The 25,565-nt window shown below is 40.6% G+C and overlaps 1 protein-coding gene across 1 annotated transcript in view; it reads left to right on the top strand.

The window, feature by feature from the left end:
- Positions 1-25,565, top strand: part of LOC135202108 (protein germ cell-less-like) — a 184,185-nt gene that overhangs the window by 115,131 nt on the left and 43,489 nt on the right. The window contains exons 7-9 of the mRNA XM_064231362.1: positions 2,987-3,103; positions 3,226-3,316; positions 21,439-21,637. Of these exons, the coding sequence (XP_064087432.1) occupies positions 2,987-3,103; positions 3,226-3,316; positions 21,439-21,637 (407 nt within the window). The remainder of the gene's footprint in view (positions 1-2,986; positions 3,104-3,225; positions 3,317-21,438; positions 21,638-25,565) is intronic.

The raw sequence follows: 25,565 nt of genomic DNA on the forward strand, positions 1-25,565 counted from the left end.
AAGAGAACTTTATGGTACTTTTGAGAAGTTTTGAACTGTCTTTCCCACCTAGGGAACTCAGGCCCCCTAGTATGTTGTGATAGTCATCTTAAGAAGCCTAGCTCGTACACTGTACAAGCTGTTGAGAGGGTCTTCAGACAGAATTCTAACTCTTAAGATTGTTTTTTCTTTGCATATCCTAGGTTTGGCAAAGAGAGTAGGCAAACTTCATGGCCTTCTATGCAAAGCACTCGATGGGACGGCTATCTGTTATGCTGAAGTTGTCCCCAGAATTTGTAATTGAGACTTAGACTTCATAGGTCCTGACTCCAGATTCGAGCCTTTTTCAATCCTTCCTGAAGGATTTTGTAGGAATGGTCAGAACGAGACGCTACTTTGTCCGGATAGAGTGGTGCAGTACTACCTTAAGAGAACTCGGCATCTCAGGCTTGAGTGTTGATGCCTCTTCAGTTGTACTGACTTGGCCAAGGGAAAGTTGTCCAAAAGCACATCTCTTTCAAGTTTCGTTAGGTAAATAGGAGTTCGGTCTGGGCAAGAGATCACAAAGTTGGGGGTATCTCCCTATCCCCCGCATTCTGGAAGAACCTGTTGGTTCAGTAGGTAGTACAGGTAGGTATGTAATTGCACCAGACCACATTTACCTTGTAGCACCTGCAGGACTTTCCCGTAAGTCTTTGGACATGCTTTTCCTTGGATCTTTTGGTGGCTGCCCAAAATGTTGTGTGGTTCATCCAGCTCCCTTATGGTACACATGCATCTCATTCCAGGTATTTGGTAAGTGGGAGAGAAGTTTTGTGATTGACTGACCATCTCCCTTCTCTGTTTTACTTGTCTCTCTCTTTAGACAAAGAGACAAGTAGTGAGCTGTCACATGCTGGATGGACAAGTTTACAGGTGACTACATAAAGAGGGCATCCTGTCCTTCATCTTGCGTAGATGGTTTGGAAACATGTCCCCCCCCCATCTCTCTAGGCAAAGGGAGAGAGGGATAGACGATAAAACAAACCTGTTGGTCTTAATAGCATATTTTATTGTCTCCAACACTCTTGGGGTCTTCCAAGCCTTTTTCTTTTGATGTAAAGATGCACGTCATTACATTTAGCCCAGTAGTCTAGTAGTTGCAACATCTCATATGTCCAGTAAGCTTGAGGTGTGGGATTCCTTCCTCAGCTCTGCCAGACTAGGAAGGTATTCTTAGGTGGGTAGAACCTATCTAGTCAGACTCTACCCTCCAATGGGTAAGTTTCCTATGTATAGACTGTGTAGGAACAATAGCAAATTTGAAAAGTAATTTGTATTTTTCCTAACATATAAAACCAGCAGGTCTTGACATTTAGTGGGTTTTTCTTAAGTTTTAACTAACAAAATAGGCTGTTTTCAGCATTTTTATAGGGAATCCAACTATTCGCGGGTTCTAACTATTCACAGGGGGGTCTGGTACGCATCCCCATGTGAATACAGGGAACCACCGTACTTCCATTTGTTGCTAAATGAAACATATTTCGGAAATACATTGTTTTGTAAGTTAACAAAGCTGTGTTTAAGAAATACTTTTTTTATAAATACAATAGATATCAAGAAAGTGTCAGATATTGTATTTACCTCTTCCAAAATATTTTGTGTCGTGCACATCATTAATTTCTTAGCCACAGCTGCAACCTTAAATTTAGTTGCATACTTTCTTTACACTTTCTTCTGTATTGCGGTCTGGAAAAACTAAGCCCTATTAATAATAATAATCTTCTGTATTGAAAATTACATACCAAGTTTTTAATAAGTTAATGACTATAACACATGCAAACAGCTGTCTCTTGATTAGGCTGTTTATTTATACCAGTACTTGCTGTTGTTTATACCAGTGTCTTGCACCCAACAGCAATTGTTTCTTAAATATAAGAAATTCTTAGACAAGCCATAAATTTGTTAAAATTGTGTGAATGTATGAAAATTTGCATTTAACCTACAGAACTTTTGCCTATATGTAGGCCTATTTATTAGTTAAAAGCCAACTTGGACAGGCATAGGAAGCCTAGCATAGTACAATTGAAATGAAACTCACATTTATAAGCATAGCCTCTTATAATCTGCCAAAAATTCATCTGGTAATGCATACCGTATGATATATGATGAAATAATTTTTGGGAAAAAATTTTAAGGATTGCAGGACACATGGTAATACACAATTATATGGGCAAGATATGTTTCTTTTTGCTGCCACATTTTTTTTCAGTTTTCTGTAAAAGTATATATTGAGATGGGTTTGTCTTACCATCCACACTTTTTTTGGAAAATTTTAAAAACTACAAAGGCTAGAAGGCTTCAAATTGGTGTGTTGATCATCCACCCTCCAGTCATGGAACATATCAAAATGCAGCCCTCTAGCCTCAGTGGTTATGATTTTATTTAAGGTTAAAGTCAGCCATGATCGTTCATCTGGCAACACTATAGGACAGGCCACCACCAGGCCATGGCTGAAAGTTTCATTGATATGGCTCATATAGCATTATGTGCTGTGCAGAAAACTTGATTTCTTTGGCATATTTTTTACTTTACTTTCAGAAGGTTTTCATTGGAAATAAACTGCACTTGTGTATTTATTGAGTAACCTGCAGAGTTTATATCATATTCAAATAGGCGTGAAGATTACAGTGCCTTTACAATGATGTTAAAAACCAACTTACAAACAATTCAAGATATGAATAGCCATGCAAAACATAACTTGTTTGTCAGTTGGGTAGTGACTGTAATCCAAATTATCTTAGATCTCAAATGGCTACATCTACATATTATGTGTGTAATGAAAATCTGTCAGGTGAATAGTTTTTAAAGAGCTGAGGTGTGGCCACTCTCCTAAATTTGGATTTATCAAATATTCCATTAGTACAGACCTTTTAATTTCACTGAGAGGTTCTTCCTAGTATTATAGTACCATGATTAGTACTTGAATTTTAATATCCTCTGTGATTAATTACTTATTCCTTTACAGGTGACTGAACATCCAGCAACTCTGCGACACATTCCTCCTGATTTATTGTATGAACTATTATCCTCTCCTCATTTGTATGTTATGCAGACAGAGTTCAGCATTTATGTAATGCTTAAAGTAGGTGTTATTGGTTTGTAAGTAGTACTGTCCTTATTGTGTATAATTCAGATTTTTTGCTTTATATAATTATTCCATTTATATTTATTCTTGTTTAGAGACTTGGAAATTTTCTCTTGTAGGCCTGGGTTTTTTTACGATTAAATCCCTCATGGGAAGGGACACATGAGGCTGCTTTTCTTGAGGCACATAGGTTCTTCAGAAACAGAACTGGTAAGCATTGTTATATAGTTATGTACTTAGGATGGTTTTATTTATTACAATTTATAATTTAGGTATGGTATATGTATTGCATCTCTCAATAAGTATTTTTTAATTTTTTTTTATCTTTTCTGAATCTTTTGTCTTCTGTTATGCTTGTCAAAGTAGAATTATTCCTTTGCTTGAGTTTGTGCTCAGGTACTTGTCCCCTTCATTTTGTTTATTTATTTGATTGATTATTAATATTCGTTCGTACGGGGATATAAACAGTCCTTTTTTATATCAGAAGTTTCCCTCAGCACAAGCTAGAACGGCTGTTGAACTTGGTAGATAACCCTTTTAATGCCAGATTCGATAAAGTCGCAGGTGAACCTTGGCTTAGACAGAGAGAAAAAAAGTCACCTTTTTCAGAATGATGAAAGTGTCAATTTCTGGGCTCAGCTCGTGTCGCTTGCGCGAAATATCCTTTAATCTATATTTCTAGGGTAAATGTACTAACACATACCAGAGAATAAATAAAATAAAGAAAAGGTGGTCAGTATGACTGACTCGCTCACCCTCTAGGAGGGTGTCGGTATGAACACTAGGCGAGTGAGACCACTACCACGAGCCAAATGCCAATAGAAATCTCCCACTACAAAACCCTCCAAGAGGGGAGCCGTCCCACAGAGGGAGCAGCTCGTACTACTACTACACCATCCATGCTTGCGACTGCTGCGCCTCTAGTGGACATCCTTTTTCGTTAGCTCGCACGATCACAAGTGCTATTTTTCTCTCTGTGTATTTTGTGCCCTTTCTTCGGATTTTTCGATAATGGAGCGTGCAGCTATTGCAGCAGCTAAGTTAAGTACTCAGTATTTACGGTTAGCGAGTTTTTCCGTCCCCGAGACGGTATTTGCCGTTTTTTAGGTATAGATACGTTCTCGGGGGCTGGAAGCATGGCAGCATGGTCCTGCCGCATGTTGGGTTCGTTCTTGGTCTCCCATACCTCAGAACCATCCCTTATTATTTACGCTCTATTTTGATTATCCGCGTATTACGTCTACTCCAAGTTGTTAACATGTATGATTTCACCTTATGAGGCTTTCTATCCAGAACACCCTAGTCCAGGTTCTTAGTATCGGCCCCTGACTAGGCTTGAGTGGTAGACTTGCCTTCGGGCTAGTCGCACACTCCTGGATTTTTTCTCCTGCTATTTTAACCTTCTTTGTTTCATTTTTAATATTATATATTATATTTTTATGTTTTGTTATTGTTAGGTTAGTTGGCGTCTGGCTTAGCCTAGGTCCTGGCTCGTAGAGCCTAGTCTACCGTTGATCAGTTCGGTCGCTTCCTCATAGCTTCTCTCTGATCAGTTGGTTTTCGCCCTATGGGCCTATATGCTACCGCTTTTCAGTTCTGGTTGCTTCCCGATAGCTTCTCTCTGATCAGTTGGTTGGCCTAGGCTTGGTTACCGTATCTTAGTTTACCGCCTCGTGGTCACTACGTGATCACGAGTCAGCCAGGCGCCTGCCAGTTCCCACCCTTCCCCCTCTCCCGCTCTCCCATAGAGTCGGGCGGGGGTGGGTCGGTCTGTCCTTGCTCGCCCAGCATGCCCGAGCCTGCCTCCCCCTTCCCCTCCACCGGAGGGGCCTGGGAGTCCGACAGTCCCTGACTGGTTCCGACCTCTCCGCTTCTCGGCCCGGCCGGGTGGTACGTTGTTGTGGGGGGCTCTGGCCTTCCCCCCACCCCCCTCCGTTACTTCCTTGTCGCTCCGGGTTAGCGCGAGTCTGTATGTCATCTCGCCCTTCCCTCCTTATTAGAGCTCCTCCCTATCGGAGTCCTGATATCCACAGCGGAAGGGTATAGTCCACCATAGTTGGACCGGAGCATACAATAGGTCTTTACTAACCGTACCGTATTGCTGAGTTACTACACTCCGCTTCACTGGACCTAGTCCGGTTACTTGCATGTAGGTTTTTAAGTTATATTTAAGTTTATCTTAAGTTTCTTAAACCATCCCCACCCCTCCCTTAGTATTTACCGGATCTCTCCGGGATTATAGCCTATTCAGGCAATGCAGGGAGGGGTTATGCCCAAATTTTTTTCCGAGCTCCGCCACGTAACGGAGTTCTTTTGTCCTTAGTCTGTAAGTGTTACCTTTAAGATACTCATGTGTCTTCCCACTTACAGGCCTCCAACTGTGAGCATCCGGGATGTTCCGCTACACTTCAGGACCCCTGTGGACCAGAAGTTTGCCGGTCCCATGCTCCATGCGCGACTCCGCACGGGGACATCCAGGTCTGGTACCATGAGACGTGTACCATATGTTACGATCTGGTGAGCCAGCTTTTGGAAGGCGTAAGTATTCCATCTCCGCATGCCGCTCCGCTTCTTTTAGTTCTTAAGTTTTCATCATTACTTTAACTTAAGGCATCTAGTTTAAGTTATATCCTAAGTTTTAGTTTTTAAGTGGTTCTTAAATCTAAAATATATCCTCTCTTACAGGCTCCGGCAGTAAGAGATACGGCATTGGCTACCCTGCGGGCCTGGGTCGGAGGTTTTGGCAAGAACGCCGCCAAGGGTCAGCCCTACATACTGGAGAAGCGTTTAGCTTTGTTAATCTTCCCCGGAGGCAAGGCGACTGGGTACGTCGACCCGGTAGAGGCGGACCCCTCTATTGCCTTTATCCAACAACAGCTGGCGGCCTCCTTGATGAACAAGACCAGGATATCTCCACGGATGTCGCAACCCTGGATATAAATGTTGAACCTATGGTAGGTATAGACGACCTGTTGGTCGAGGTAAGTAATGCAGGTACCCAAGGGTCCCCCTTGGGAGTGACTGTTTCTTCTACCCCTGCAACTTCACCATCCTTCCCAGGCTTTACCGGTGATGAGTTATATACTCCTCCAGAGGCTTCGGTTAGGCCTAAGATCAAGTCTAAGCATATGACCTTGACTAAGACGTCATCGTCCTCGAAGAAGACGTCCTCGTCTTCTTCTTCGCGTAAGTCTCCGGCTCGTAATCCATTACCCGGCCCAGACAGGTCTAAAGGGTTCTAGCTCCGGCTCAAAGTCCTCAAAGAGTAAGCCTAAGGAGAAATCCCGCACCCCAGGCAGTATCACCAGTTCCACTACCTTTGGTGCCTATTCAGAGTCTCCCCTCCACCTCCGCAGCAGCTCCGGCTCTGGACACCAATGCTGGCCTGTTGCAACAGGTGGGCGACTTGGTAGGCTCCCTTAAGACGAGTATGGAACATATGATATCTCGCCTGTCGGATAGGATAACTTCTCAGGATACTATTATAGCCGGCCTAAGAGAAGCCCCTCTTGCCTCTCCCTCAACCTCTAACACTAGTGGATCTCAGCTTCCCCCGTATGACTCGCTGCCCGCTTTCTCCATGAACAATCCTTGGAGAGTAGCGTCATATGCTCCCTTCCATGATGGTCTCATCTCCGTACCCGGAGTGTTTGGAACTCGAAGAATAGAGGACTTCGAGTTCTACCCGGAAGGCCTACAGCCTCCCTTCATAGGCTACGCTAGGCTCACGCCTTCGCTATGGTTAGAGATGACAGGGTGTACCAAAGGAGACAGTCCTCTATTCTCGGGACCAGGCCCAACGAGAATGGCTTAGATGTCTAGACGACATGGACTGTTCGAATACCAAGATCCAACCATTCAAAAGTCCCTTTACCATTTTCACGATGGACGAAGGTACCCCGCTCCCTTTCCTTACCAAGATAGCGAGGTCGACCATCTCAGCAGCTCAGAAAGGGGAACCCATGCCTCAGCTGAAAGAAGCAGACCCCACTTCTCCGTTGCTCCCGTCAATTGGGAGAATTATGGGAGGACTTGCCTAACACTTTCACAGCTGGCAAACTCAAACCTGACTGTGCTATGGAGCAGTTTGGTGAAAAAGCTGCCCAGGCTCCCTGATAGTCTTATTCAAGCGGAGTTTGACTCGAAAACACGACTAGCCAGGTCAATCAACCTGATGGCTATGTCTGAGGTAGCAACCATGGCTTATGGTTCAGAACCAATTTTAAGCTTATGACCCAAAGCCCTGACTCAAACGGTGCAGTCAGACATGTTCGAGTTTGCCACTGCTAGAACAAATTGCAGAAAGCATGTATTGCTAGAGGCAACCATTCGGCATGAACCGAATAGGTTACTTTCTTCTAACATCTTGGGGCGCAGATCTCTTCCCAGAGGCTATGGTAAAGGAAGTACAAGCAGAGGCTACGAGGTGAACCAAAGCCTTAAGGACCGTTGGGGTCTTACGGCTAGGAGAAGGCAAGACTTGACACAAAAGGTAAGGGACAAAGGAAGCCTAGACGTTTCCAAACACCTTACCAAAAGAAGCAGCCGCGCTTCCCTCAACAAGTTTCCCTACAGTGCCGTTAGTGCAGACAGCTCAGCCCTCCACGTCTAAAGGTCAATCACAGCCTATTTATGTGATATCCCCTCAGCCTCAACCCTCCACCTCATACGCCATCTCTCCAGCTTACAATCCAGCCTTCGAGAGTCAAGCTTCTCAGAAGTATGACCGCTCGAACAAGGGAGGCAGAGGTAAGCGGTCCTTTCGTGGGAGAGGATCGGGAGGCCCCCTTCAATAGGGGAAAGCACTTCAGAGGAGGTCGAGGGGGTTACCAGAACCAATGAGGAACTTCAGGTAGGAGGGAGGCTGTTTCACTTTCGCCACCGGTGGAACTTCAGCCAGTGGGCTCAGAGCATAGTGTCAAAAGGGCTGGGTTGGAGCTGGTTGACGAACCCACCTCCAGCCAGACCTTTCCGTCAACTTCTTCCAAGGAATTGACAGAGTACGCAGAGGACCTCCTTCAGAAAGGAGCTATAGTCAAAGTCAAGAGATTAAAATTTCAAGGTCGCTTGTTCAGCGTCCCAAAGAAAGGCTCAAACAAAAGAAGGGTAATCTTAGACTTGTCCCGCTTAAACTTAGCCAATACCGCTGCGACAAGTTCAAGATGCTCACGATCTCAACAGGTGCGGACCTTACTTCCCCGTGGGGCCGTCACCACCTCTATCGATCTTACAGACGCCTACTATCATATCCCTATTGCAAGACACTTCCGTCCGTTTCTGGGATTCAAGATAGGAGACCAGACGTTCTCCTTCAAGGTAGTCCCGTTCGGGCTCAACGTGGCACCCAGGGTGTTCACGAAGCTAGCGGAAGTAGTAGTGCAACAGCTCAGAGCTCAAGGGATTATGGTAGTAGCGTATCTCGACGATTGGTTGATCTGGGCCCCATCAGTCGAAGAATGCAACAAGGCCACACTGAAAGTGATCCAATTCCTAGAATATCTAGGATTCAAGATAAACAAAGATCCAAGTCCAGAACTCCACCCCAGAGTCAAACTTTCAGTGGCTAGGCATTCAATGGAATCTATCCTCACACACTCTGTCGATTCCATCCACCAAAAGGAAAGAAATAGCGAAGTCAGTCAAGCAATTTCTAAGTCACAAACTAGCATCGAGGAGAGCTCAGGAAAGAATCCTCGGCTCTCTCCAGTTTGCTTCAGTAACGAACATCTTAATGAAAGAAAGCCAAACTGAAAGATCTAACCAGGATCTGGCGCTCTCGAGCAAATGTCAGGTCCAGGGACAAGCTATCCTCAGTACCTCTGATTCTAAAGAACCGGCTTCGGCCGTGGGCAAAAGTCAAGAATCTGTCAGTGTCAGTCCCTCTTCAGTTCCCTCCACCAGGGATTACCATCCACACAGACGCGTCCTTAAGCGGCTGGGGAGGGTACTCCCAGGTCAAAAAAGGTACAAGGAATTTGGTCACCCCAGTTCCGTCAGTTCCATATAAACGTACTGGAGGCAATGGCAGTCTTCTTGACTCTGAAAAGATTACGCCCACCAAGGTACTCCCACATAAAGCTAGTCTTGGACAGCGCAGTGGTAGTACATTGCATAAACAGAGGAGGCTCCAAGTTACGTCATCTAAATCACGTCATGATAGCCATCTTCTCCCTGGCAGACAAATTCAGTTGGCATCTTTCCTCCACCCACATAGCTGGAGTAAGAAACGTCATAGCAGACGCCCTATCCCGATCAGTACCCCTAGAGTCGGAATGGTCTCTAGACGAGAGTTCGTTCCAATGGATCCTTCAAAGAGTCCCAGGGCTACAGGTGGATCTCTTCGCATCACAAGCGAACCACAAAACTACCGTGTTATGTAGCCCCCAACCTGGACACTCTGGCTTACGCCACGGACGCCCTGGCTCTGGACTGGAACAACTGGGAGAAGATTTACGTCTTCCCTCCAGTGAATCTCCTTATGAAGGTCTTAGACAAACTCAGACATTCAGGGGTCAAGTGGCTCTAGTAGCCCCAGACTGGCCGAAGAGCAATTGGTACCCCCTGATCTGGAACTGGGTCTTCGTCCCCTTCGGATCCCCAGTCCCAAGCTCTCCCAGTCAGTACAAACGAAGACTGTGTCGCGTCCTCGGGATCTCAAAACCCTAACTTTATGGATTTCATGAAGTTTGCGGCAAAAAAGAGATTGCGAATATTGACCCTCAGAATATTCTTTTCCTGGAATCCGATAAAAGGGATTCAACTTTGAGGCAGTATGATGCTGCCGTTCAAAAAGTTAGCAATCTTCCTGAGAGAGTCAGATATCAGAATCATGACAGTTAATTCTGCTATATCCTTTTTCAGATCTTTATTTGAAAAGGGTTTAGCAGCTAGCACGATTACGACAAACAAGTCAGCATTGAAAAAGATATTTCAATTCGGATTTAACATAGACTTGACAGATACCTATTTCTCGTCTATTCCTAAAGCATGTGCTAGACTTAGGCCCTCTGTCAGGCCTACGTCAGTTTCATGGTTCTTAAACGATGTTCTAAAACTGGCTTCCGAAAACCGATAATGACACATGCTCGTTTATGATGCTCCTAAGAAAAACTCTGTTTTTATTAAGCCTAGCTTCAGGAGCAAGAATTTCAGAACTGTCGGCTTTATCCAGAGATCCGGATCATATTCAATTCCTTCCACGGGGAAGTGCTACTTTCTCCGGAACGTAGCTTTTTAGCAAAGAATGAAGATCCTTTGATGAGGTGGGAACCTTGGAAGGTACTACCCCTTCCACAAGATGTTTCCCTTTGCCGGTTTCAACCTTACGAGCCTTTCTATCCAGGACCTCCTCTTCCTCATCGGGGCCCCTCTTTAGGAGGGAAAAAAGGTGGTACTTTATCCCACTAAAGGAAAACATCAGGCAACAAATCCTGTACTTTATCAAACAAGCCAATCCTGACTCCTTTCCAAAAGCACATGATGTCAGGGCAGTAGCCACCTCAATTAATTACTTCCAACATATGAATTTTGCTGATTTAAAGAAGTATACCGGATGGAAATCGCCGACAGTGTTCAAACGTCACTACCTTAAGTCCTTGGAAGCTCTGAAATTCCCAGCAGTAGCAGCGGGTAACATAGTTTCCCCTGACTCTAGCTAGATTATAGTAGAAGATTCAGTCCTCCTTTCTACCTGCCTCACCCAACAGTTTCGTCTATTCCTGCCTTGTTCATTAACATTTACCTTGTGTCTTAGCTGCTTTATGATTGTATAAGTGCCCCTTTTGTCTGGTTAGGGACACTCATATCTGATTACCATACTGATCTCATAGATGTTATCCCCTTATTTTTATGCTAGGGGATACATCATAATGCAGTGGGGTTACGGGTTTTGTATATTAAGTCATATACATTCCTAAGATATTTTATTTTATCATTGATCAAATATTTATGTAAATTTATACTAATTGCTATTTCTATTTTTGATACATGTTGTTACACAGATTTATTGTGATAGGTAATCATTGTACCTATTTGTATATATGTAAATTACCTTATATTATTAACATAATTAGATTTAAGGGTAATTTAAGCATAATTCTGATTTTGCTTTACTGTGTACTTGTATCTTTTTAGCAATTATATTCATTCTTTTATTTTGTATCTTTCATTTGAGACCTATTTTGTTTTATTATATTTTATTTTACTTTGTTTACAATCTTGTGCTGTTTCTCTGGTACGATTTCGCGCAAGCGACACGAGCTGAGCCCAGAAAAAGGATTTTGACGTAAGGAAAAATCTATTTCTGGGCGATTGGCTCGTGTCGCCAGCGAAATACCCCCCCTACCCATCCCTTCGCTCAAGATTGTCCATGCTAAACTTCAGGATGGCCACTAGAGGCGCAGCAGTCGCAAGCATGGGATGGTGTAGTAGTAGTACGAGCTGCTCCCTCTGTGGGACGGCTCCCCTCTTGGAGGGTTTTGTAGTGGGAGATTTCTATTGGCATTTGGCTCGTGGTAGTGGTCTCACTCGCCTAGTGTTCATACCGACACCCTCCTAGAGGGTGAGCGAGTCAGTCATACTGACCTTTTTCTTTATTTTATTTATTCTCTGGTATGTGTTAGTACATTTACCCTAGAAATAATAGATTAAAGGATATTTCGCTGGCGACACGAGCCAATCGCCAGAAAATAGATTTTTCCTTACGTCAAAATCCTTTTTTCATCTCCATTGATATCGTCCTCCTCTTCTTAGTGACATTTCCCAACCTATTTCCCCCCATCTCTATTTATCCTATCTTCTAGTTAAATAATTTAAAAAATTAAAAGAGAATGATAAAAGTATCGTTAGTAACGTTATAATTTGTGCTTAAACATATGTGTCCTTAAACAACTGATATCTCCACCTAGAAAGGTGAGATGGGGGAATGCAAAAGGAAGACTTTCCTTGAAGCTTTTTCTCCAAAACCAGTTGTCTATTTCCTTTAAAGCAATAGAAGCTGACGAGGAAAGTACCAACTTAGGTAACTTAGAAAAATCTAAGGGATTGTCCATAGTAAAGTTGATTGCGGCTTAGATGGGGCTACACAGGAGAAAAAATCTGGATAAGCCTCTAGAAAGTAAGTTAAAAGCACTGCATAAGCCTTGTGTGGCTTATCCTGTGCTGCTGCTTCATCATCAGTAGAAGGCTGCGTGACCGTAGTCTCTGGAGTTGTCTTCTGTATGGGAGGTTTCTTCAACAAGATTATGATGCTCTCGAGCTGTCTCTTAATCATCAACAAAGGGTCAACTTTTTCCTCTGTAGTTGTAGATATCTGAAAAGGAAAAGAATGATTCTCTTTAATTTTAAGAGGTAGTTCAGATGCTGGGCTCCTGGGTGCTTCCTGGCACACGGGAACCTGCGGCCGCTATTGGGCACTCGGGTGCTTCAAGACGTGAGGGCACTCCTGGGTGCTCATGTGAGTAGTGGGAAGATGGCGCCTGTGGGCGCTTCTGGAGACCTCGATACCAACATTATCATTTGGGGGCCTAAAATTGATGATCTTGAGTATCTTGATCAGAAGACAGCCTTTTGGGACTGTCCCAAAAACAGCAGGAAGGCTGAGGGTTCCTCTCAGATTCCTTATGCCTTTTATAAAACGGAGGAGAGTGCTCCACTGAAGAGGGGTGTCTTCAATGGGTGTGACTCCCTCAAGTAATGCCAGTGGCACCCCAAATTCAGGCTGGTTGTTCCTGGGCTTGATGAGAGACGGTGAATGTCAGAGACACCTCTCCAAGCCTTTGTTGCAACTTGGGAATGCATAGGTTTGACTGAGAGGCCGCCTTTTATTTACAACATTACAATTACAGTGGCACCTTGTTTGTCAAATGTTTCTTATGTCGAACTTTCTGTTTTTCAAATGAAAATTTTGAGAAAATTTTCCTTGTACTTTTGAACTGACCGATTATCATGTTTATATTTGTATTCGACGGCACACTACCCCCTACAAGGAAAACTGCACAGTGGGGCATCGCTTAGTCGTGGATCAGCAATCACGGAATCAGTCACTCACAGGTTTTTTCTTGGACCGCTTCTCATGCTATATCGCTGGTATGAATCACAGCATCGCGGGACAAACGTGTTGCGTATGCAATGTTTATCGGTAGGCTAAGCCTCGGCTGCTGTCTGATAATCACCAACATATATGAAACGACTCACATTATGATATTAACTGATAATAAAGGTAATAAAACCATTCTCACCTTATATATTATTGGCATATCTTCATAATAAATAGCCTATTCAAGGTATATATGTGACGTTCATTGGTAGGCTCAGCCTAGTTGCAGTGCGATAACCACCAACATACATGAACAGATTCACATTATCATATTAACTGACAATAAAGGTAATAAAACCATTCTCACCTTATATATTATAGGCATATCTCTAAATTAAGTTCCATTCAGCAGCTAAAAACAGTGATGATATTGGTAAAACGAAATCAGTTGATTATTTTAAGAATGTAAACAAAACCAGAATGCAAATGGTTGATCGCTATGTTCATATCATAATACTATAATATTGTAATAATACATGCAATATGATTAGACACAGTAAAACAACAGTTTTATTAAAATAATCATTATTTTCAATACACAACTATTATTCAACTTTTGCTAATGGATATCTTCAATGTTACAACCTAATCACTCAACAGTCTCTCTCTCTCTCTCTATAGAGAAACGGCTGATTGCTGACATCATCTGCCATAACTATGGAGCGTTCATTGAGTTGTGTTTAACCCTCTTACGCTGAAGCAGTAAAAAAAAAATTGTCTCCCGTGTGCCGGAGGTGTTTCAGAGTGAGCGCGGAAGCGGAAAAAATATTTTTTTCAAAAAATCACAGCGCGCTTATTTTTCAAGATTAAGATTTCATTTATGGCTCATTTTTTTGTCATTGGCTGAAGTTTAGTATGCAACCATCAGAAATGAAAAAAATTATTCATTATCATCTATTAAAATGAATGCAATATATATGATAGCGCCAAAACGAAATTTCATACATAATTGTATTCAAATCGCGCTGTGCGCAAAACGGTTGAAGGTAACAAGTTATTTTTTTTTCGTTGTAATGTACACTAAATTGCGATCATTTTGGTATATAACACATTGTAAAACAATAAAAGCAACACAGAAAATATTATCACAAAATAATGCATGAATTCGTAACGCGTGGACGTAAACAAATATTTTTTTCAAAAATTCACCATAAATCGAAATATTGTGCTAGAGACTTCCAATTTCTTTCAAAATGAAGACAAATGATTGAATATTACTATACTGTAAGAGTATTAGCTTACAATTGCAGTTTTCGACCATATCTGATGAGTTAAAGTTGACCGAATGTCGAATTTTTTTTATATATATATTATTTATATGCAATTATTTCGAAAATAAGAAAAGCTACAACCTTCAAATATTTTTCGTTTTATTCTACATAAAATTGCGCACATTTTCATATATAAAACTCTATGAAATGCCTAATATGAAACGGAGCAAATATTCCGAGAATGGGACATACGCATTTCGGAGATTTGTGGCGGAGAATCCGCGTGCGGAGGGAAGGAAAGATTTATTTTTAAATTCACCATAAATCTAAATATTTTGCTAGAGACTTTGAATTTGTTTCAAGATGAAGATAAATGACTGAATATTACTAGACTGTAAGAGTTTTAGCTTACAATTGCGTTTTTCGACCATTTCGGTAGAGTCAGATTTGACTGAACGTGGTTTTTTTTCTATTTATCGTGATTTATATGCAAATATTTCAAAAATGAGAAAAGTTACAACCTTCAATTATTTTTTGTTGTATTCTACATGAAATTGCGCACATTTTCATATATAAAACTTTATGTAACGGCTAATTTAAAATGGTGCAAACATTACCACAATCGCACGTATGATTTTTTCGGAAGAGTTACCGTGCGGACGTAAAGAAAATGTTATTTTTTTCATAAATTCATCATAAATCGAAATATTGTGCTAGAGACTTCCAATTTCTTTCAAAATGAAGACAAATGATTGAATATTACTATACTGTAAGAGTATTAGCTTACAATTGCAGTTTTCGACCATATCTGATGAGTTAAAGTTGACCGAATGTCGAATTTTTTTATATATATATTATTTATATGCAATTATTTCGGAAATAAGAAAAGCTACAACCTTCAAATATTTTTCGTTTTATTCTACATAAAATTGCGCACATTTTCATATATAAAACTCTATGAAATGCCTAATATGAAACTGAGCAAATATTCCGAGAATGGGACGTACGCATTTCGGAGATTTGTGGCGGAGAATCCGCGCGCGGAGGGAAGGAAAGATTCATTTTTAAATTCACCATAAATCTAAATATTTTGCTAGAGACTTTGAATTTGTTTCAAGATGAAGATAAATGACTGAATATTACTAGACTGTAAGAGTTTTAGCTTACAATTGCGTTTTTCGACCATTTCGGTAGAGTCAGATTTGACTGAACGTGGTTTTTTTTCTATTTATCGTGATTTATATGCAAATATTTCAAAAATGAGAAAAGTTACAACCTTCAATTATTTTTTGTTGTATTCTACATAAAATTGCGCACACTTTCATATATAAAACTTTATGTAATGGCTAATTTAAAATGGTGCAAACATTACCACAATCGCACGTATGATTTTTTCGGAAGAGTTACCGTGCGGACGTAAAGAAAATGTTATTTTTTTCATAAATTCACCATAAATCGAAATATTGTGCTAGAGACTTCCAATTTGTTGCAAAAGGAAGGTAAATGCTTGAATGTTACCAGAATATAAGCGTTTTAGCTTACAATTGCGTTTTTCGACCATTTCGGTAGAGTCAAAGTTGACCGAAGGTTGAAATTTTGGCAATTATCGTTATTTATATGAAAATATCTCAAAACTGATAAAAGCTACAACCATGTGTTGTTTTTAGTTGTATTGTGCATGAAATTGCACACATTTCCATATATAAAACTTTATATAACGGCTAATTTTAAAAATGGTGCAAACATTAACACAATCGCATGTATGATTTTTTTCGGAAGAGTTACCGCGCGGACGTAAGGAAAAAGTTTTTTCATAAATTCACCATAAATCGAAATATTGTGCTAGAGACTTCCAATTAGTTGTAAAATTAAGGTAAATGATTGAATATTACTAAAATATAAGAGTTTTAGCTTACAATTGCATTTTTCGACCATATCAGTAGAGTCAAAGTTGACCGAAGGTTGAAATTTTGGTAATTATCGTTATTTATATGAAAATATCTCAAAACTGATCAAAGCTACAATCATGAGTATTTTATTGTTGTATTCTACATAAAAATGCGCACATTTTCATATATAATACTTCATGTAACGGCTAATTTACAATGGTACAAAAATTATGTCAAAGTAACAAAATAATTTCCGAGATGTGTCACAGATACTTTTTAGTACGTCAAGAAAGAAATTCGCGCTTGCGCGCCTGCGTAACGATTGTAAACAAAACAACACCTTGATCCGTGAACTCACAGCATCCCCCAAGGCGCGTGATTCAAAAGTTTTAGGCTGGTAGGCCTATAAGTATTTTTCCGTGAATTAAAAAAAAAAACTTTTATAAGTCGACGTAAAATACGTCCAGTCGGCACACGGGAGACAAAAAATGTTGACGTAAAATACGTCCAGTAGGCGTAAGAGGGTTAAGTTGTCACAGCCAGCCGATGTTCAATGGTGGCTTCCAAAAGTAAAAATAAAATACATTTTGACTCATTCTTTATGTAATGGAGATATGAAGAAAGAATCCCAGTAAATAGAAGCTGCAGGTTATAGCCGAGGCTGAATAGAATGAATAACGGAGCACATGATGTCTCTTTGGATGGACTAATAAGTCTTTGAGACATCATAATTCTTTAAACTCCGTGTAACTCTCTCTCTCTCTCTCTCTCTCTCTCTCTATAAATGAAATATGTAAAACCATTTCTCTCTCTCTCTCTCTCTCTCTCTCTCTCTCTCTCTCCTCTCTCTCTCTCCCCGTAAACAAAATACGTAAAACCATTTTTGACCTTATATATTATCGTCATATCTTCATAATAGAAAGGCTATTCGTGGAGTAATTTCATATCAGTGAAATCAACTTTTATCTAAGCGAGGCCAGCCAGCAGCCAAAACGTACGTACGTATATGAAAATCAAGTTATGGTAGCGTTCACAGCAAGATTATCTTTAGAAATTTTAACTACTAGTCATGGTAGTAGTAATAATGTTTGGAATATACGTAACATTAATTTTCAATAACAATATCATTGTTATTCTGGTAGTAAATAATAGTTTAGAATGATCATATGTACTCTGCATTGTTAGGGGTTTGTGGCAGTGATGAAACAAAAATAATGTTTTCCTTTTAGGCTACGTGTTTAGGAAAGACATGACAGAATTGGCTTTGCGGCTTCGTTTATTTTGATATTTTTAATGATACAATAACTATCATTTGTACTACTAACACCATCTTCACAAAACTAATGTACAGTTGCTTGTAGTAGATGCGTGGATCTGTTGAGTCCAGCGTTACTAATTTCACATTTTTAATGCTAGCTTTCTTGAGGTAATTAGCAAGAAAATTTTCAAATACATCTGGCATATGTATTTTAACATCAAATCTTCGTAATGATAAGTTGAATATTTCTTTTATTCTGCTGTTTGATATATCATGTAAGAAAAAAGAACAAAATCTTGGAAAACCAATTTCAGGAAATGAACAGAATAGGTTTCAAAATTATTAGTAATCATGTAACTTAATGTACAAGTACCCTGTGTATGTTAGAAATAAGTTTGAATAAAAAAAGAGAGCAATCAGTTGAAATTGGCTGGGTGGCATTGTTGTGTATGATGTGAATTTTTTAGCACTTTATGGGGCAAAATCTAGCAAGAAATTGCCATTTCTATTTGGCAACACTGGCCTTCCCACGTTTTGTTTATGTTGTTATTGAAGTCGTGTTTGCCGTGTTCTTTAAATTGTACCCATATAAACAAGTTAATTATGTGGCATCCAAATGCCCTGATTCTTTTACTCTTATGGAAAAGAAGCCTAAACGTCAGATGAAGGTTATTACGTGTAATATATTAATGTGTGTTGTAAAGAAGGGAAGAGATGTTTTGCTGCATGCTGCTGGTAGCATTATCTTTATTATTCATTCGATTGCATTGCAAAATCATTGCTATCTTTATCAACACACCTAGGTCGTTGGTGATTACCATATGATTTTGATATTTCTCTTACCTCTCTCCCTCTCTTTCTTTATAAAAGGAAAGAGGCCCACGTGAGTACGTAATAGCACATTCGTATGTTGGCTTCTAGCTGTAATCCATAGGCTATTAGGCTACATATGCACAGTAGTACATATACTACATATATTTATAAGGCTAATGTTGTTAAATAACTTTGAAACTGTCTTGAATTTAGTTTAAGGTGACAGTTGAAGACATAGTTGGTGTTTGAACTAAAGTAGGCAGTTATAAACATTGTAATTGTGGTTTTGGGTGGGTTAACAATTAAAGTAGGCATTTTTAAGCAATATTTGAGGGGTGGTTGTACCACGATAACACAGGTAGTATTTTCTTATCACGGGGGGTTCTGGGCCCTATCCCCCGCGATTATCGAGGCCCTACTGTATTAACTTGTTTTTCTTTACAATACGTATATAGTTTAATGATAACCATGTTTGACAAAATAAATACAAGAATAAAGCATTTCAATATAAAATTTAGCATAAAGGATGTATAAAATCATATGACACTGCAGTGACTTGAGACTGAAAGAGGGAGCATTGATATATTGAGGAGAGAAGGAGAAGAGAGAGTTAAAATAATACTGTATGTATGTAAAAGCAATAACAATTCACATAAAAAAGGGAATTTCTCAATAAATTAAACATAATTGTAAAATATGAAAACAGTCAAATGCAATAGAGAAACAATAAAAAAAAAGTTTTAGTTGACCCAGTGCTCGGTGCGCCGAGTGAGACTGCATTGTTTAACCATATTCAATAAAATGTGAATAAAAGAACAAAGCTTTTCACAATAAAATTTAGCATAGGCGATTAACAAAATCATTCATCATTGCGATGATGCACAGCTAACTTGAGATAGAGGAACAATATGAGATAGATAGAACAATATTTAGATTTATGGTGAATTTTTGAAAAAAACATTTTTTTACATCCGCGCGTTACGAATTCATGCATCATTTTGTGATAATATTTTCTCTGTGTTGCTTTGATCGTTTCCAATGTGTTATACAGTGGACCCCCGTATTCGCGGACTCACACATTCGCGGATTTCTCTCGGGAAAGTTTCCCTGCATTATTCGCGGAAAATTAGCGCATTCGCGGTATTTTTCTATGAGAAATATCCACAAATTCCTGTTTTTTTTTATCAATTTCATCATAAAATGCACTTTTTGTGATAAAACTATTAAAAAAACCAAGTATGAAAATTTTTAGTGGTTTTTCTTAAGTTTTAACTAAAAAATAGGCTGTTTTTAGCATTTTTATAGGGGTTCCAAACATTCGCGGATTCTAACTATTCACGGGGGGGTCTGGTACGCATCCCCCGCGAATACGGGGGGACCACTGTATACCAAAATGATCGCAATTTATTGTACAATACAACGAAAAAAATTAACACGTTAGCTTTAACCGTTTTGCTCACAGTGCGATTTGAATACAATTATATATGAAATTTTGTTTTTGCGCTATCATATATCGCATTATTTTTATATGATAATGATATTTTTTTCATTTCTGATGGTTGCATACTAAACTTCAGGCAATGACAAAAAACGGAGCCAAAAATGAACTCTTAATCTTGAAAACTAAGCATGCTGTGATTTTTTGAAAAAAATATTTTTTCCGCTTCCGCGCTCACTCCGAGACCCCCTAGGCATACGGGAGACGATTTTTATTATGCCCCTTAGGTGTTTAGGGTTGAAGGGTTTTTCTCCAACTTCTCCCACTGGGACTTGGTTGGTGGTTGCAGACAGGATTTTTTTACTCCCCATCCCAAGCCATAGATTCTTCATGAAGGTCCTGGCTCCTGTTTTGGAGCACTGGCCCCCTTTCTTCATCTTTGGCTAGCATCAGAGGTGTCCAGGAACACCCTTCCTATTTCTACTTAGTTGGTACCTGGTGAGATATGACTTTTCTGATGAGGACGTCGCCCACCATACTCATTCAAGGATACATAAAGTCAGGCCTTAGCACTTTAGGATGAACTTTGCTGTGCTTCTGGGCAACAAAGGCAGGTGCCAAGATTGTAAGCATCCCTCCCTTCATTCTACCAGGTCCCCTAGATATTTTTGGAGATCTGTGGTTATGGCTCACAGGTTTGTAGACACCCAGCTCCTGGACAAGAAAGGTATCTCGCAAGAGTTTTTAGTTAAGTGTAAGTCTGGGGAAGGTATAAAGAGTGACCAGCATCTAGGCCAAAGCATTAGCTGTGTTGTACTAGATATAGGTTCTCTGATGTCTCCTCTTGTTAGCAGGGTACTCTGGTACATGACCCTAGTCTACTGCTCTGACCAGCCTTTTCACCTGATCAGTAGGTTATAGGTGTCATGGCATCCCTTGTTTGTTTGTGCAACGGGAGCATAATGTCTGTGGGTGCCGTTCAACGCCAGTCAGTTGAGAGGGACTAGTACTCCCCACCTTAGTGGTAAATCTCCCAATATAAAAGCACTGGTTTGTGTCCCTATGGGCATGAATAGCAAATTTTTTAGTCCAATTTTATTTTTCCTGGGTATTCAAATCAATGCCTTTTATATGGTGGAAACCACCCCTACCACCCCGCTTGGTTCATGCAGCTGAAGGAAAAGTGGTTAGTGTCAGTTGGTGAGTGAGGGATGTGACCTTAGTCATCCCCCTTCACCACCAATCAACTTAAACTACCTTGTTACTAAGTTTATTGGCCATTTCATCTTGTGCTGATTGATACTCCTAATATGAAAGGCTCTGGTTTATACACCTTGGAAAAATACTCAATTGCTTAAAACATTATTTTTATTTATTATCTAGCTATTTATCCCTTTACATTATTATTCTCATTTTATTCAGTTATGTTCTTGTCATTTTTTTTCTTGTGGATGCACTTTTCTTGAGATACATTATAAATAACAAACTGAGTTTCATAGTATGAAAATAATTTTTAAAAATCTATTTGTTATAGAGTAAGTGCAGCTCTCATTTGAATGCTAAATTTTTCAAAGAAGTATTTTAGTGAATTTGTTGGATCTGACTTGTGCTTTTTGTGTTTTGACAGTGCCAGGGTGGTTCCTTGAGGAGGAGGGTCGAGAGTTTGCACAAGTGTTTTCAGCTTTACGGACAATATATCTAATTTACCATCATTTAGATGTTGAAATGTTATATTCAGATCACATTCTTCCTCCAACATGGCTTACTCCTGCCAGCATGCATCAGTGGTACAATATGTTGAGAATTGACCAAGGAAAAGACAGAGGGTAAGATGCATGTGACAAGAGACAGAGACTTTCATGAAATGTAACACATGCAATAGAGAGAGAGAGAGAGAGAGAGAGAGAGAGAGAGAGAGAGAGAGAGAGAGAGATGGGGGAGGAGGGTTTGGTAAAGTTGTTGTCTGGTGTGGTGAGTTAACTGATAACTATGTATGTCAATTTTCTGTCAAAGGCTAATTATTGTATTGGTAAAATGACTTTTAGTAGGCTCCATTGTTGTTAATTGAGGATCCTTATTCCAAGTGAAAATGCAAATTGTTCATATGCGAACAAACCTTCGGTCTTAACAATAAGATAATTTCTAGCTCCTAGCTGGATCCGGTTAAAACGCAGATGAAAGCAAAGAATCTATGAGATCTGGCAACGTATGCATATGACGGGTGAAGAATGGTCAAGGACCATGCATCTATGCCACCGCGTCAGTCTTTCTTCAGCCGCCTGGGGGAGAGGTCATAACATTGACCTCTCTTGGCTTTTACCCAGTTTATTGCCCCTTTCAATTGTGTTTGGTGTGTGTGTGTGTATGTGCTGTTATTTTCTGCTCCTTCTCAACCTCATCGTCGTATGTGCCACGGAACTCCAGGTTCTCAGTGCCTTAGTTTTATGGTTTCGGCTGTGACTCCCCCACATCACTTGCAGTAGGTGTCGCTCTATATTTTTACATTAATGAAGCTTTATACGGAATGCCGTGCATGGCCTAAGAGCAGTGGAAGTTATTTTATGGCAAGAGGGAGCATCGTAGGATTCGTCCTTCTTCCCGATGCTTCATCTCCTGATACGATCACTCCCCATAGTAGTGTGGTGCCTTGGCCCCCCTTTTCTTCCATTGATTCATTGTTGGAAGTTTCAGGAGGCCTTCAGGCTGTTTTTTGTATATCACCCTTCCTTCTTCAGGAATTAATTTGATTCCCGAGAGGGAGGAGGTTTTTTATTTCTACAGCGCTTCTTCAAGTCAGAGGGAAGATGTGGCGTCAGCCCCACTAGTGATGTCACGGGGTCAGCCATTTTGTATCCCTCTGCCAGTGGCATCTGCTTACCATTCGGATGAGGGGAAGCTGTGACGTCATCGCCACTTTTGACGTTATTCCATCGATGACGTCACTCTCAGTCGCCTCCACTGTGCTGCCTTGCTCATCTGTGTCGTCATTGTTCGCTGCTGTGACGTCATATCTGCCATCCAGTTTGCTGTATCTCCCTTCCATGTCTTTTGAGACTTCTCTAGCTGATCCATCTGTGGCTTTATGCCAGGCGGTTCTTAAGAGATTTGACTTCATTTTGGAAGTTGAGTTAGCTGCCATGTCAGCTGGGAAGACTGGAAGCAAACGTGTTGCATCGCCACCCGCCCCTTGCAAGAGGTCATGTAGAAGCCAGTGCTGTCTTCCTCTCCTTCTCACCCATCTCTGCCATGTTGGTGTATCAAACATGGGAAGGCTAAGGACCTGTGCCCTTTCTTCGCCTGCGAGTGAGGAGCAACACGCCCATGTTCCTGAGAGTGTTGGTGTTTCGGAGAGTGTTATTGTATATTCTCTTGTGCAATCTGCAGTGGCTGCTTCGCCCTCTGCATCAAGTCACGAGTGTGTTGCATCCTCCTCCATCCGTGCACATGTTGCAGGTGCTCCTTCTTCTTCAGGGGCTTTCCGTCACCGTAGGTTCTCAAGGTGCCTGTCAAGAGGTCGAAGGTTGTGAGTGCGGAGTTGGTGCGGCAGGAGTAGTGCCATTTTGCTTGGCGAGACGTTCCCGCGCACAGTCTGATTAATCAACAGATATGATGCGTTTAACATACGTCTGGAAATCGAAAAATATCTAGAAGTGCACGTGAACTGTCAGTGATAAGATTAGTGTGAAAATAGTAGGATAAAGCGTATACTAAGTTAGTTTATCAAGTGAAATCTGTAAATCAGATCAAGATGGCAGTAAGTTCCAATTGTGGAAAAAAATGGCGAAATTGAGCGTGTCTAGCAGATTCGCAATATGATGAAGTAGCAGGAAGGGAGCTGGCATTTCTCATCTATGAGATCAAGAACAGCCCTAATCAAAAAGATACAAAAGCATTCATAGACATATTAGAAGGATATGATCCTTCAAACTGGAACAAATCAACAGAAAACATCTTGAAAATAATTGAAGAAGTTCCAAATAAAATCCAAGTGGTCAAGAGACTCAAAGAAAATTTGCATCAATCAACATATTCCGACAAAGAAAATGAACAAGGTGAACATTGTGAATATCCTAATTGATGCAATAGGAAAAAGAATGCCAAAAGCATGGAAAATGTTCTGCATGCAACATTCCAACACATCCTCAATGTACTGAAGTAATGCAAAATATGAGTAAGGATACCAGAATATTTTGCTCAACATGTCTATCATGGATAGACAATGTTATTAAATCAAGACTTAATGTACAAATAGTTGAGGATGAAGAAGAAGAGGAAGAGGAAGAAGAAGAAGAGGAAAACGGAAGAGAAGAAATGACAGAAAAAATAAGGAAAACAAAGAACAAGACAAGAGTATGGATGCAGAGATACTCATCGATACTACATATGAGGCAATCAAGCAGCATACATACGAAGAAATAAATTACGACATGACAACACAAAATAAAATGGCAGATACGGAGAAAATTGCAGATTCAGACACAAAATGAATAATTATGATGAAGGAAGATCAAATATTATGGAAAAGTTGGATTTGTTCCGATACATAATAGTACAAACCTTTCGGTCCTTTAACAATAGGAATATACTTTCGGCGTAGCTGGAATTACGGCCGTTGAATCTTGAACAAGGTGGTTAGGCAGTAACTACCGTGGGGCAGGCTAGCCTGCCTGGATGTAAACACTCCACTTTACTTTCAGCTGTCTTTCGATGAAGACGTGTGTTTGTGAGCTCCGGCTGACTGGTCGTTGATCTTTTTTCCCGGTGGGATCCTTTTGGTTTATTTTTTGTATTTAAATAATTATGCATATACAGTGTTTGAAATTAATACTAAACAAAGGTTTGTCCTTGGTTTTTCAATTAATGTACAAACCCACTTTTTGTGATAGCCTTTGTAACCACCCCTCTACTTGTGTTAAGAGTCGGCAGCTAAGGTATGCCAACATATTATTTACATTCTTTCGCCCTTTAACACTGGCTCAGACCTGTATGAGGACGAAATATGTATTTATCGTGAGGATGAGACATGTATTTAACGTAAGTGATATTGATCCTGTAACGGGACATGTATTCATCCGGAAATTACACTTACGCTTGGGAATCACCAAGGGAACTTCAAAGGTTTGTCCGTGTTTTGTTGTTATGGTAATTTCTCTTCTCCTTCTTCCTTTCTCTTAATATCGGAAGAAGGTAAGAGGATGGGCGTGTGGTGTGCTGATGTTGGGGGATCTCCTCTCACTTCGGAGGGTGGCGCCCTTGGATGTGGGAGGAGTATCCTCATTACTTTAATTTTTTTTTCCCTTATTTTACAGACTAGTGGTGATTGTGTTTTCAGCAGTATTGGTTGGATGCTCTTCGTGTTGGTTATCCTAACCTTGGAATTGTACCTATGACTCGTAGCATGTTGTGTACTGATCCTCGAGTGTGTGTACTGATCCCCTGCTGATAATCATTTTCATTACCACTACTACCCGGGAGTTATGTCACTGGACGAAGCTGTCGCGCTGCCCTGTGATGTTTATCTACTCCTGATGGTAGAAGTCTGGCAGAAGGAGACACCGAAGAGGAAGAGAGCTCGTCAAGTGTCGTCATCCTCCTCTTCGAGATCTTGATATCTTCATGCCTCCCCCTTCAACTTTTAAGCTTTGCCGTAAGAGAAGGTGGTCTCACCCCCCCCACAAGAAGTTTCGTCACGGGACTCCTAAGGGTCCGTCTCGCTCCAGTTAGACAGGTGGGTCTTCCGCTGGTCCTCCCGTT

Source organism: Macrobrachium nipponense, chromosome 23 (genome assembly GCF_015104395.2).
Source record: "Macrobrachium nipponense isolate FS-2020 chromosome 23, ASM1510439v2, whole genome shotgun sequence".
Taxonomy (NCBI): Eukaryota; Metazoa; Arthropoda; class Malacostraca; order Decapoda; family Palaemonidae; genus Macrobrachium; species Macrobrachium nipponense.